This window comes from Capricornis sumatraensis, chromosome 17, assembly GCF_032405125.1.
Source record: "Capricornis sumatraensis isolate serow.1 chromosome 17, serow.2, whole genome shotgun sequence".
In the NCBI taxonomy this organism is placed as follows: Eukaryota; Metazoa; Chordata; class Mammalia; order Artiodactyla; family Bovidae; genus Capricornis; species Capricornis sumatraensis.
The window spans coordinates 13,484,829-13,498,697 of record NC_091085.1 but is presented as its reverse complement, the minus strand read 5'-3'; the positions used below and the strand labels follow the sequence as shown (position 1 = coordinate 13,498,697).

General features: G+C 49.0%; 1 protein-coding gene across 1 annotated transcript in view; it reads left to right on the top strand.

The window, feature by feature from the left end:
• Window positions 1–13,869, top strand: part of FHIP1A (FHF complex subunit HOOK interacting protein 1A) — a 113,521-nt gene that overhangs the window by 83,587 nt on the left and 16,065 nt on the right. The window contains exons 7-8 of the mRNA XM_068990141.1: window positions 10,207–10,397; window positions 12,140–13,270. Of these exons, the coding sequence (XP_068846242.1) occupies window positions 10,207–10,397; window positions 12,140–13,270 (1,322 nt within the window). The remainder of the gene's footprint in view (window positions 1–10,206; window positions 10,398–12,139; window positions 13,271–13,869) is intronic.

The window sequence follows — 13,869 nt, the reverse complement described above, 5'->3', positions numbered from 1 at the left end:
GTAACGTCTCTGCTTTTCAATATGCTATCTAGGATTGGTCATAACTTTTCTTCCAAGGAGTAAGTGTCTTTTAATTTCATGGCTGCGGTCACCATCTGCAGTGATTTTGGAGCCCCCAAAAATAAAGTCTGACACTGTTTCCACTGTTTCCCCATCTATATCCCATGAAGTGATGGGACCAGATGCCATTATCTTCGTTTTCTGAATGTCGAGCTTTAAGCCAACTTTTACACTCTCCTCTTTCACTTTCATCAAGAGGCTTTTTAGCTCCTCTTCACTTTCTGCCATAAGGGTGGTGTCATCTGCGTATCTGAGGCTATTGATTGATATTTCTCCTGGCAATCTTGATTCCAGCTTGTGCTTCTTCCAGTCCAGCGTTTCTCATGATGTACTCTGCATAGAAGTTAAAGAAGCAGGGTGACAATATACAGCCTTGACGTACTCCTTTTCCTATTTGGAACCAGTCTGTTGTTCCATGTCCAGTTCTAACTGTTGCTTCCTGACTTGCATACAGATTTCTCAAAAGGTGGGTCAGGTGGTCTGGTATTCCCAACTCTTTCAGAATTTTCCACAGTTTATTGTGATCCACACAGTTAAAGGCTTTGGCATAGTCAATAAAACAGAAATAGATGTTTTTCTGGAACTCTCTTGCTTTTTCGATGGTCCAGTGGATGTTGGCAGTTTGATCTCTGGTTTCTCTGCCTTTTCTAAAACCAGCTTGAACATCAGGAAGTTCACAGTTCACGTATTGCTGAAGCCTGGCTTGGAGAATTTTGAACATTACTTTACTAGCTTGTGAGATGAGTACGATTGTGCGGTAGTCTGAGCATTCTTTGGCATTGCCTTTCTTTGGAATTGGAATGAAAACTGACCTTTTCCAGTCCTGTGGCCACTGCTGAGTTTTCCAAATTTGCTGGCATATTGAGTACAGGACTTTCACAGCATCATCTTTCAGGATTTGAAACAGCTCCACTGGAATTCCATCACCTCCACTAGCTTTGTTCGTAGTGATGCTTTCCAAGGCCCACTTGACTTCACATTCCAGGATGTCTGGCTCTAGGTGAGTGATCACACCATTGTGATTATCTGGGTCATGAAGATCTTTTTTGTACAATTCTTCTGTGTATTCTTGCCACTTCCTCTTAATATCTTCTGCTTCTGTTAGGTCCAGACCATTTCTCTCCTTTATCGAGCCCATCTTTGCATGAAATTTTCCCTTGGTATCTCTAATTTTCTTAAAGAGATCTCTAGTCTGTCCCATTCTGTTCTTTCCCTCTATTTCTTTGCATTGATCGCTGAGGAAGGCTTTCTTATCTCTCCTTGTGCTTCTCTGGAACTCTGCATTCAGATGCTTATATCTTTCCTTTTCTCCTGTCTTCTTCTCACAGCTATTTGTAAGGCCTCCCCAGACAGCCATTTTGCTTTTTTGCATTTCTTTTCCATGGGGATGGTCTTCATCTCTGTCTCCTGTACAGTGTCACCAACCTCATTCCATAGTTCCTGAGGTACTCTATCAGATCTAGGCCCTTAAATCTATTTCTCACTTCCACTGTATAATCATAAGGGATTTGATTTAGGTCATACCTGAATGGTCTAGCGGTTTTTCCTCTTCAATTTAAATCTGAATTTGGTAATAAGGAGTTCATGATCTGAGCCACAGTCAGCTCCTGGTCTTCTTTTTGCTAACTGTATAGAGATTCTCCATCTTTGGCTGCAAGGAATATAGTCAGTCTGGTTTCGGTGTTGACCATCTGGTGATGTCCATGTGTAGTCTTCTCTTGTGTTGTTGGAAGAGGGTGTTTGCTATGACCAGTGCATTTTCTTGGCAAAACTCTATTAGTCTTTGCCCTGCTTCATTCCGCATTCCAAGGCCAAATTTGCCTGTTACTCCAGGTGTTTCTTGACTTCCTACTTTTGCATTCCAGTCCCCTAGAATGAAAAGGACATCTTTTTTGGGTGTTAGTTCTAAAAGGTCTTGTAGGTCTTCATAGAACCGTTCAGCTTCAGCTTCTTCAGCATTACTGGTTGGGGCATAGACTTGGATTACTGTGATATTGAATGGTTTGCCTTGGAAACGAACAGAGATCATTCTGTCGTTTTTAAGATTGCATCCAAGTACTGCATTTCGGACTCTTCTGTTGACCGTGATGGCTACTCCATTTCTTCTGAGGGATTCCTGCCTGCAATAGTAGATACAATGGTCATCTGAGTTAAATTCACCTATTCCAGTCCCTTTTAGTTCACTGATTCCTAGAATGTCGATGTTCAGTCTTGCCATCTCCTGTTTGACCACTTCCAATTTGTCTTGATTCATGGACCTGACATTCCAGGTTCCTCTTCACTTTCATGCATTGGAGAAGGAAAATGGCAACCCACTCCAGTGTTCTTGCCTGGAAAATCCCAGGGATTGGGGAGCCTGGTGGGCTGCCATCTATGGGGTCGCACAGAGTCGGACACTACCGAAGTGACTTAGCAGCGGCAGCATGCAATATTGCTCTTTACAGCATCAGACCTTGCTTCTATCACCAGTCACGTCCAAAGCTGGGTATTGTTTTTGCTTTGGCTCTGTCCCTTCATTCTTTCTGGAGTTATTTCTCCACTGATCTCCAGTAGCATATTGGGCATCTACTGACCTGGGGAGTTCCTCTTTCAGTGTCCTATCATTTTGCCTTTTCATATGGTTCATGGGGTTCACAAGGCAAGAATAGTGAAGTGGTTTGCCATTCCCTTCTCCAGTGGACCACATTCTGTCAGACCTCTCCACCATGACCCGCCCGTCTTGGGTTGCCCCACGGGCATGGCTTAGTTTCACTGAGTTAGACAAGGCTGTGTTCCTAGTGTGATTAGATTGACTATTTTCTGTGAGTATGGTTTCAGTGTGTCTGCCCTCTGATGCCCTCTTGCAACACCTACCATCTTACTTGGGTTTCTCTTCCCCTGGGCGCGGGGTATCTCTCCTCGGCTGCTCCAGCAAAGCACAGCCGCTGCTCACACCCAAGTCCCCAGCACTGGAAGCAGATTCTCAGTGACTGGACCAGCAGGGAAGTTCCCTGGGAATGGCATGTTGGCAATTAAGTAGAAATAACAGGCAAATAAAAGCTGGGGCTTTTAGAAATGGAAACTGTAATTATTAAAATGAAAAACTGAGTGTTTAGTGTAGATAACATTTAAGATACAGATTAAGAGAGAATTAATGCGATTGAAGAAGTTACTACTAAGTTTGCAGCAGAAAGAGATAAGGAGATTTACAATTGTGAGAACAAGGCTGTGAACAGTGGTGGCTGGAATGATAAGGTGCAGTGATAAGGTGTGTATCCAGTTAGGTCCATCTAGTCAAAGCTAAGTCATGTATGGATGTGAGAGTTGGACCATAAAGAAAGCTGAGTGCCGAAGAATTGATGCTTTTGAACTGTGGTATTGGAGAAGGCTCTTTGAGAGTCTTGAACTGCAAGAAGATCAAACCAGTTAATCTTAAAGGAAATCAGTCCTGAATTGGAAGAACTGATGCTGAAGCTGAAACTCCAATACTTTGGCCACCTGATGTGAAGAGCTGACTCATTGGAAAAGACCCTCATGCTGGGAAAGATTGAAGGCAGGAGAAGGGGACGACAGAGGATGAGGCGGTTGGATGGCATCACTGTCTCAAAGGACATGAGTTTGAGCAAGCTTAGGGAGTTGGTGATGGACAGGGAGGCCTGGCGGGCTGCAGTCCATGGGGTTGCCAAGAGTTGGACACGACTGAGCGACTGAACTGAACTGAGTCCCTCTCATCTTTGGTTCTGTTTTCCAAGGTTGCAGTTACCTATGGTCAACTGTGGTTCAGAAATATTAAGTGGAAATAAGCGGCTCATAGGTTTTAAATTGTGTGCTGTTCTGAGTAGGTGTGATGGAATCTCAGGCCTCCCCTCCCAGGATCCCCAGTTACCGACAGAGTCTGCCCCTGATACCCAGCCGTCAGCGTCTTCATGGCTCAGCGATCCAGGATCACCTTAAGTACACGTTCATCGTTTGCATTATGTCGGAAGGTCAGTGACAGCCTGAGCCTGCGTCACGAGGCTGACATTATTCAGCTCACTTCATGCCATCGTGGAGGCGTTTCATCGTCTCAGATCATCGCAGGAAGGGGGAGCACAGCACAGGAAGATGCTTGGAGAGACACTGCATTCACATAACTTTCATTGCAGTACATGGTTATAGTTGCTATGTTTTACTACTGGATACTCCAAAAATGGATCCGTGAGCTAATGCGCTGTGTATTCTAGGGTGAAACTGAGTAGGCTAGACAATATTACCCCTAGATAAATGAGCTGGATATGATTTTTTGTCATTCTGCAGTACCATTTTGTAAATTAAAATATTGATGTTATCATGTCTGTCCATTTTCCAACACTAAAACTTTTCTGAAGTTGGGGGAAATAGCTATTACTAGCTGGTGTTGTTATTCTCTTCCTGAGCCTTATCTAGAAACTAAACTTTATCATAGGTTTGTATGTATAGAAAGAAGCACAGTATTTATAGGGTTCAGTACTATCTTCTGTTTCAGGTATCACTGGGGGTCCTGGACTGTATCTCCTGCAGATAAGAGGGGCTTACTGTAATGAGAACAGTGTCTTTTCTGACTTAGAATCTGTACCAAAAGCAAAGGCAGTTAAAAGATCCTTATTTTTCTAGCCACTTAAACGTTAAGGGACCTAAAAGATATATTTATAAACTGTCCGGTTTTTGTTGTTGCTGCTGTAGTCATTTGAACGTGCACGACAAACTTGTAGATCTGAGAGGCAACAGAGAGCAGTGATGATTATGTGACTCCTTTTAGTGAGTTATTTGTTACATGATAAAGCTACATCAATTTTTGTTGCAACCCAAACACTCTTAATTATTGACATTTCAAAGTGATAATCCGTTTGTAACTGATTCTGTTTTTTTTTTCTTTAGCAAGAAATCAGAGTAGTAAGTTGGAATAAGGTACCCCTAGAGAGGCTATTTAGGGCCACAGAAAATGTAAGAGAAATTGTCCACCTCGCAGGATGTGACCTGTGATGGGCCAAAGGCAGGCAGGGGCTGCTGACCGGCAGTCACCTGACAGATTACACGCCCCACCCCACCCCCGCCCCTCCACCTCGCGTGCGCCCCCCCCGCCTCCCCCCACCCCCCCCCCCCCATGTTCTTGACACTTCCCAGCTTAGGCACCACTGGATGGCTTAATACCCTGAATGGCATTCCTGAATATTCTGGTTGGGGTTTTTCTTTCACAAGTGCTGGTCCTTTGTGAGGTTTATGAACTACATCACCTATTGTGTTCAGGTAGAAACTGCTTTGCTCAAAGAGAAGCTGTCTGTTCACTTCAGGAACATTCCCATCTTATGTGAGCATTAGGTTTCTGGAGGAGCGGGGAAAAGCAGCCAACCTAGGGTACGGTGAACCGGAGAAATCCGGCCAAAACGTCTTTGAAAACCAAAGGAGCTTTTTGAAATTCACTCACGTTGCTGTTGAGATTCTTGCCCGCTGGTGCATACTGAGGTGGTCATCATCTCCTAGGAAGCGTCTTGCTTCCTTCATCATACCCGACTGCTTGGTTTGTTTCTATTGGCAGTGTAGCAGCAGGCAGTGTGTATGCTCTGTTATTGATCGGTTGTCACTGAATTGTTTCAGAAGTGATGATGATTTATTTTAACGAGTGATACCCAGTAACGCAGAACATGGACCCAGGGTTGCGGAGGGCTAGGGAGATAATGAAAAAAGGGAGGACAGTGTAGGAAATAGTTTTTTTCCTGCTGTATTGGGATGGCTTTGAGTAACCTGAGCCTCTAAAGCCATGTGTTGGTTTCCGATTCTGTAATATTTACTGCTTCCTGAACTTAAATAAAATCCCACCTCAGGCAAATAGAGTTGAAATGAAAAGATAGTTTGATGCCAGACATCTGTACGAAGTTTCCTAAGTGATCTTCCTGCAGTCATCAGCCACTTAATCCTGACGGGCGACGTTTGGGGAACATCTGACCCCACTCTGTTTCTAGTCTCTCTCTGTAGCTGAGGGCAGGCGGGGGTTAGTGTGTGCTCCCCCCACGCTTCTCTCTGGGGTGGTCCTTCATTATAGAAGCACAGTAGTAGAAGGCCTGCTTTAAATGCGGGGGTGTTACTCATTTGGGTTGACTCTCCAGTTTCTAACTGTATAGAACCCTCTCCTTCAACCACTCGGGCATCCCTTTATTTGATTTACTCAGAAGAAAGTTCTTAGTTGCTACTGAAAGTGTGTATTTGCAAAGTTGCAAATTCCCAGTCACTATTTATCCTAATATAATTCCAAGCTACCCACCAGTGATATTTGATAAATAGCTCTATTAGGTTTGATCCACTGGTCTATTTTTTTTTCTTTTACTTCTTCAAATAAAGAGTAGAAATCTGTGTATATCAACTTAAATCATGAAATATGCTTGGTTTGAGCTGTAAGCAGTCATCAAGTTCCTGCAGTATATAAAAGCATCGAAGCAGGTTGTTTTTTAAATAATTAATGATGAGAATAAGGATACAATATAAATTCTGTATAATGTGAATTTCCCCGGGCCTCTCTCGCCTGTGTCGGCAGGCAGAAGAGTTCGCATCAGCAACCACAGGACAGGTTTTCCTGGCTCTTGCCCACCCCCCTGCCCCTTGTCTAAGACCATGGCCCCCTGTGAAGCATCAGCTATCAGTTCTGTGGGAGCCCAAGGGTGGGGTCTCCCATGGGCTCCCGCACAAGCCTGTGCCCCAGTGCAGTTGCCCCAGGAGCGTCTCCGCTGAGCCCTTGATCGGTGCTGCCTCCCTCGGTCCCTGCCGTGTCCCCGCTCCCGAGAGGGCTTGGGGGCGATGGAGGGCACGAGGGTTGGACCAGCACGGCCTCCCTGTGTGTCCCTGGGGCCAGAAGAAGGCTTCTCTTCTTTGCATCACTCTTGGTCCACAGAGCGTCTCCTCTCACCGAGATCCTCATGAAAAGAGCTCTTCAATTTTCTGCCCGTAGGATCTGTTTCCTCTCCAGCAGGACTCAGGCACACATCCCCAAGGCTGGGCTAAGGAGGAGGACAGATGGGCCCGTTTCCCGCACTGCCTCTCCTGTTTCCTGTTTGTTCTTGGGCCTCTGAGTTCCACGCTCCTGCACTTGCAGGTAGATACTGCTGCGTCAGGCACGCGGGGTGCGTCTGGATCTTAGCAATGCGGGTTTAGGCTCAGGTGTCTGTGTGTGTTGCGTGCCTGTGAGTGTGGGGAGGGGAGACTGCGTCTCCCTTACTTGGCAGTCTAGCTAAGGTTTGGGTTGAGTGAGGCATAATTTGGTTTACTGATTAAAGGTGGCAGCACTAGAGGTGAAGAACCCACCTGCCAGTGTAGGGAACAGAAGAGACCCGGGTTCAATCTCTGGGCTGGGAAGGTCCCCTGGAGGAGGGCAGGGTAACCCACTCCAGTATTCTTGCCTGGGGAATCCCACGGACAGGCTTGGCTACAGTCCATAGGGTCACAAGGAGTCAGACATGGCTGAAGTGACTTAGCACAAGTTAAGGATTTATGTATATATCTTTATTTGTATTTATGTTACTTGCTTGATTGCCTGTGGCATGTGGGATTTAGTTTCCTGACCAGAGGACGAATCCAGGCCCCCTGCATTGGGAACCACTGGAGCACCAGGGAAGTCCTTGATTTATTTTCTGAGAACTGAAGGTTCAGCGGCAAGCTTGTCGTTCCACACCGTGAGTGTTGTAAAGACCGAAGTGTCTTCATAGCGTGTGCTATGAAGAGAATGAAATCTCTTTTCCTCCTTGACTCAGGCACTGGCAGCAGGTCAGTCATTAATGCAAACGTACGTTTTCCTCTTGTGGATCCACAGGAGCTGTGGGAGACAGCTCAGTGTTTACTGGCCTCGGGACATACCCTGGAAGTTGTACTTTTATCTTTTCCTCTGAATCCTTAATCATCCTTGTTTTCCTCTGTACTGCCTCTCTCTTGAAAGCTAAATACAGAAACAAAACCATGCAGGTTTATTGAAGATTGCAGTTGTCTGCCTCAGGGCTCGGGGTCTCTGGAATTGGCTCCCGCACAAACGTGGGGCACTTGGCTCTGGCCGTGAGGCTTCCATCCGGTTTGTTCCATCTTTGTTTCTACAAACAGCGTGATCTTTCTCCCTGTTAGGAAAGGAAGCCACCGAAACGCACTTGATTCCAGCCTCGCAGCCTGCCAGCGTGCGCCGAGTGTGTCAGAAACGACTGCCCACATTTCCTTGTCTCCGGCCGTTTGATGGTCCTGGGATGCTTTGTCGCCCTCTCCCCAGAAGTGGTGGAAATGGGGCCCAGAGCTCCATGCTGAGCCCTGGGCCACTGTGATGTTGTGGTTTATAAGAAGAAATACATGTTTGGTCTTTGTCCTTTTCCTTCTGAGCCCCTGATATCCGGGGAGAGGAGAAGGTTGAATTAAGTGCGAATGGTCAGTGATTCAATTAGCCATGACGGTAGTGAAACCTCCATAAAGCCCCACAACCGCTGAGTTTGGAGAGCCTCCCGTTGGTGGAGGTGCTGGGAGAGAGGGGCCGGGAGATGACACGGAACCTCCACAGCCTCCCCCACTGCTGCCCCCTTGCATCTCTCCATCCGACTGTTCCTGAGTTACATCCTTTCCTAACAAACCAGTGACCTAGTAAGTAATGTGTCTCTGAGTTCTTTATTTACAAAACAGAAACAGACTCACAGATTTAGAGAAGAAACTTAGGTGGTGAGGGGAATAGTTAGGGAGTTTGGGATGGACAGGTACACACTGCTCTATTTTAAGTGGGTCCATCCTAAAGGAGATCAGTCCTGGGGGTTCATTGGAAGACTGATGTTGAGGCTGAAACTCCAATACTTTGGCCACCTCATGCGAAGAGCTGACTCATTTGAAAAGACCCTGATGCTGGGAGGGATTGGGGGCAGGAGGAGAAGGGGACGACAGAGGATGAGATGGTTGGATGGCATCACCGACTCAATGGACATGAGTTTGGGTGGACTCTGGGAGTTGGTGATGGACAGGGAGGCCTGGCGTGCTGCAGTTCATGGGGTTGCGAAGAGTTGGACACGACTGAGCGACTGAACTGAACTGAACTGAACCAGCCAGGACCTACTGTATAGCGCAGGGCACTGTGCTCAGTGTTACGCAGCAGCCTGGATGGGAGGGGAACTGGGGGAGAATGGACACGTTCATATATCTGGCTGAGTCCCTTTGCTCTCCACTGGAAACTGTCACAAGATTGTTAACTGGCTGTGCTCCAATATAAAATTAATAAGTTACAAAAAAAAAAAGCCTCTGAGTTCTGTGCACTTCTCTAGCAAATTGATCAAACCAAGAGGTGGTTGTTGGAGCCACAGGAGCACAGGTGACAGCCTGGGCTTGTGACTGGCATCTGAAGTGTGTATGTGTGTTGGGAAGTCTTGTAGGACCAAACCCTCAGCCCGTGGGCTCCACTGCCACCTCCGAGTAGACAGTGCCAGACTTGAGTTGAACCAAAGGACACCTTCAGCCTGGAGCACTGCTTGCTTGGTGGTGTGGGGACACCCCCCACCTTTACATACAGCCCCTTTGGAACTGCTGCCAGAACACTGTGGCACAAGATATTCTCATGGCCCTACGGGAGAACAGGAGAGGAGGCTGGCACTCTGATAGGTCTTTGCCTTTCCATGCAGCTGCTGTCTTCCGGCGCCCACTCTGAGCACTGCCCACGGGCTCATGAGGCAGAGCTCCTGAAGGAGGTGGTGCTCTAGTAGTGCATCGTGTTGAGAAGGCAGACACCGAAACAGTTGTGGTTCTGACAGCAGCGCCTTAGCAGAGGGCCTTGAGCGCAGTGGAGGGAGAGGGTGTCTCCAACTTGGAATGGGAAGCCCGGATGCCCTCCTGGAGAAAGTGACACTGAAGTTGGAGTTTGCAGGACGTCTGGTGTCTGGCAGGGGCGGGGGAAGCATGCTGCAGAGAGAGGTTACAGCCGAGGCAAAGGCCCGGGGCGCAGAGGGCCAGCACAGCCATTAAGAGAGGGGAAGTTTGGGGATGTTAAACCGCGAAGGCCCTTAGATCTGCTGTCAGAAAAAAGCAGCCCTTGACAAGCTTGAAGCTCAGGAGTGAGCCCCGGGGGCGGGAGTGAAGGTGCAGAAAGGATGAGCCCCCCTGATTACGGGAATGGACCTGCAGACACTGAACGCAGCCCTTTTTGTCTTCCAGGTATCTGATCCCCTGCAATCACATGATGCTGAGTCAGAGGTGGGCTGTGAAGGAGAGAGACTGTTACTCTGTGTCTGCGGCCAAGCTGCTTGCCCTGACCCCCGTCTGTTGCTCCAGTGGGATCACCCTGACACTTGGAAACCAGGAGAGGGATTATATTCTCTGGTCAAAGTGCACGCATGATAGCCCAGGTAGGGGTGTTGCCGACCTGCATCCCTGACCCTTTAAGCGATAGAAATTGACAAGAGGCCAGGGGAGGAATTCAGGCAGGGCTTTCCCGGGCCTCTTGCTGCAGCCCAAGAACAAGAAACAGATGCCCTTGCTTGCTCCCAAGCCGGGGGCCAAGCTGGTTCCTTAAACGGGGTGAGGGTGGGGGTGGACCGATAGATGGGGTCAGAGGGGTGGCTTAGGTGGGCTGCCGACCCCGTTGGTGGTGCTGTGCGCTGGGATCAGGCTCAGTGCCCTGCTTTTGCTTCTGGCACCGCGGGAGTGGCGGTTCAGTTCTGGCCTTTTTGTGTGCTGCTTTCCGTAATTCGCCCCATCTGTGCATGCAGGTAGTTATTTTTAGTTCCTTATAGCTTCTTTGTATTCTGTCGCTGGAGGGGAGGAGGAGATGCATGTCCAGGTGTGAGCACTGGAGCACGGGGGCCTGGGCGTGAGCACTGGAGCACGGGGGTCCCGGGTCCCAGCCTGCCAGGCAGCCCTCTCTAGTGATAATCTTTATAAATGCAAGGATACCAGAGTCCATCTCTCCGTGTAGACAGGGAATGCTGCAGTGAGTCCTGTTTCTTTTATGACTGACTAGCTAGGGGTCCTTTTCTGCTTCTTACAGTTGTAGTAAGTATTCACTGATGTGCCCAGCTCTCACCCAGTCAGTGTCCCCAGACCTCAGTTTTCACTAGGCTTTCTAGCAGCATCCTCAGTGTACAAGTATGAGATGTACTGTATTCACACGTCTTTTTAAAACAACATGGGGCTGGGGGTTGGAGTCGGCTATAGCTAAGGTAGTTAGCCCTTATTTTAGATAATGAAGAGGCTGAACGAAGTAAGGAGAGAGGCTGGCGTGAGATGCCTTGGCTTGGGGCGGTAGGGACTGGACTTGTGGCTTGACTGTGGCTCTGCCGCTGGCTCTCGGGCGATCTTTGTCTCTGAGCCTCAATTTCTTCATCTGTAAATGGAGAAAACAGCGTCTTCACTTAGGCTTGTGAGGATTAAATTTGACAGCACTGATAAAGCGCCTGCCGGCTGGTAGACGTTTTAAGAAACGGTAGAATTTGTGTTTGCCCTTGTCTGAGTCCATTTTTTCCCTAAAGGAAATATAAACTTCAATGCAGATGTTTGCATAGCTATTTCAGTTACATGGTTGAGAGCTTTTAACATTAAAGGTAGTCAGTGTATCATTCTTAGGTTAAAGAGGCTGTTTTGATAGTGAATATGAAAATTTATCGCAAGACACTACTTGGAACATAAAACTCCCAGTAATTCTCAGGATGGCAGAATGAATTAACAGCCTTCTCAAAAAACCCAGGGTTTTCTAGAGGAAATCTGTTTTCCAAGTTCACGGATTCTATAGGCTTTCTACTTTAGAGTCAAAGCAAAATCTTCTTCATTATTGCCTGCTCTATGGCAGGTGCCATGTTGGCAATACTGCTTCACGTAATCCTCCCAACAGCTTGAGAGGCTGCCATCACCGGCTCACATCTCTAAGGCTGACGCCCAGTAACAGACTTCCGCTGGTGATGGCCAGATCGGTTTTGTATGTCCTATGAGGGTAGAGTTTCTGGTTTTATTTTTTCTGCCTAAAACTGTAACCGTTTTTCGTTCTTTGAGAATCATGGTCAGAAATCTTTAGAACCACAGTGGCTGGGGGGACAGGGTCTCGGCGGGCCCCGCAGGGCCACACCCGCTCTGACTCGTGTGTCTCTTGGGGCAGGGCCCACAGAGCAGCCGCTCCCCGAGGCCTTCCCGCCGTCGGCCTGCATCGTGGAGTACGGCAAAGCCCTGGACATCAGCTACCTGCAGTACCTCTGGGAGGCCCACTCCAACATCCTCCGCTGCATGCGGGACTGCCGCGTGTGGTCCGCCCTGTACGACGGAGACTCCCCTGACCCCGAGGCATTCTGCCTGGGCCCGCCGGAGGAGAGGGCCCCTGGCGCCACCTCCCCTGTGCTCCGGCTTCCGCAGCAGGTCCCCGGGACGACCGGGCCCCCACTGGCTCCCGGGAAGGAGAAGAGCCACACGGAGCTGGAGTGGGATGACAGCTACGACACCGGGATCTCCTCGGGGACCGGCGGGGGCTCCCCCGGGCCGTATGAGGATGCTGAGAACGCCAGTCCCCCGGCCCCCATGGACCCTCCCAAACACATCCAGGAGATGAAGAAGAATGCCATCCTGCTCTTCAAAGGGGCCTACATCGAGGAGTCTGACTTCCAGGATGATGTGATGGTGTACAGGCTGTGTGCTGAGAAGGATGCTGAAGACGCGTGTGGTTCACAGGAGGACTCCGTGAGGCCCCCAGCCCAGATCCAGGTCCAGGGTGCCCCCGTGAACAATGGCCCCCTGCCTGGCCCTGAGCCAGAGACGGATTTGGAGGAGGAACATAGCAGGGATGATTCGGCCGTGCTTCACAGTGCATCCAGGGACCCAGCACCAGCCAACGAACCTGAGGCCTCCCCAGAATCAGCCCCCGAGTCAGCAGCCCCCAGCCCTGAGGTGGAGCCCAGTGCCCAGCCGACAGCGGCGGTCCCCGAGGGTGAAGACTTCATGGCCCAGTACGACCAGATCATTAAAGAGCTGGGTTCCAGCACCGAGGGCCTGATGGAGCGGGATCTCTCCTCACCAGATGCCTTGCTGGTCACAAAGGAGCCAGAGGGGGAGAGAGACGAGAGCCAAGGGGGAGAGGAGGACGAGGGGAAGAAGGACCCGGAGGAGGAGGACGACGACTTTGACTCTTTCGTAGCTGAGGCTCCCCACCCAGAGACCCCGCCATCCCCGTTCGGAGCGCGAGATGACGCCGCCTTTGCCAGTCACCGTCCTGCAAGGACGCAGAGCACCCCGTTCACAGGTGACGCCCTCAGATTGCTTTATGGTTTCTGCTTTTGAAAGTACTTATACGTATTGCATCAGAGGAGGGAGGTAGGTGCAGGTAAGGAGCATTATCAGTTTACCTTCCAGAGGGGTGGAAGTATTTTTGTAAGGAGCAGGGAGGGGTGGTTTCATATTTATCTTATTTTATCATCTTGCAATTATTGTCTCCCCCCCCCCAAGCAAATTAGAGGTTATATTTTGCCATTGAGTAACTTCTCTTGAGAAGCCAATTCAGTTCAGTTCAATAGCTCAGTCGTGTCCGACTCTTTGTGACCCCATGAATTGCAGCATGCCAGGCCTCCCTGTCCATCACCAACTCCCGGAGTTCACTCACACTCACATCCTTCGAGTCTGTGATGCCATCCAGACATCTCATCCTCTGTCGTCCCCTTCTCCTCCTGCCCCCAATCCCTCCCAGCATCAGTCTTTTCCAATGAGTCAACTCTTTGCATGAGGTGGCCAAAGTATTGGAGTTTCAGCTTTAGCATCATTCCTTCCTAAGAACACCCAAGACTGGTCTCCTTTAGGATGGACTGGTTGGATCTCCTTGCAGTCCAAGGGACTCTCAAGAGTCTT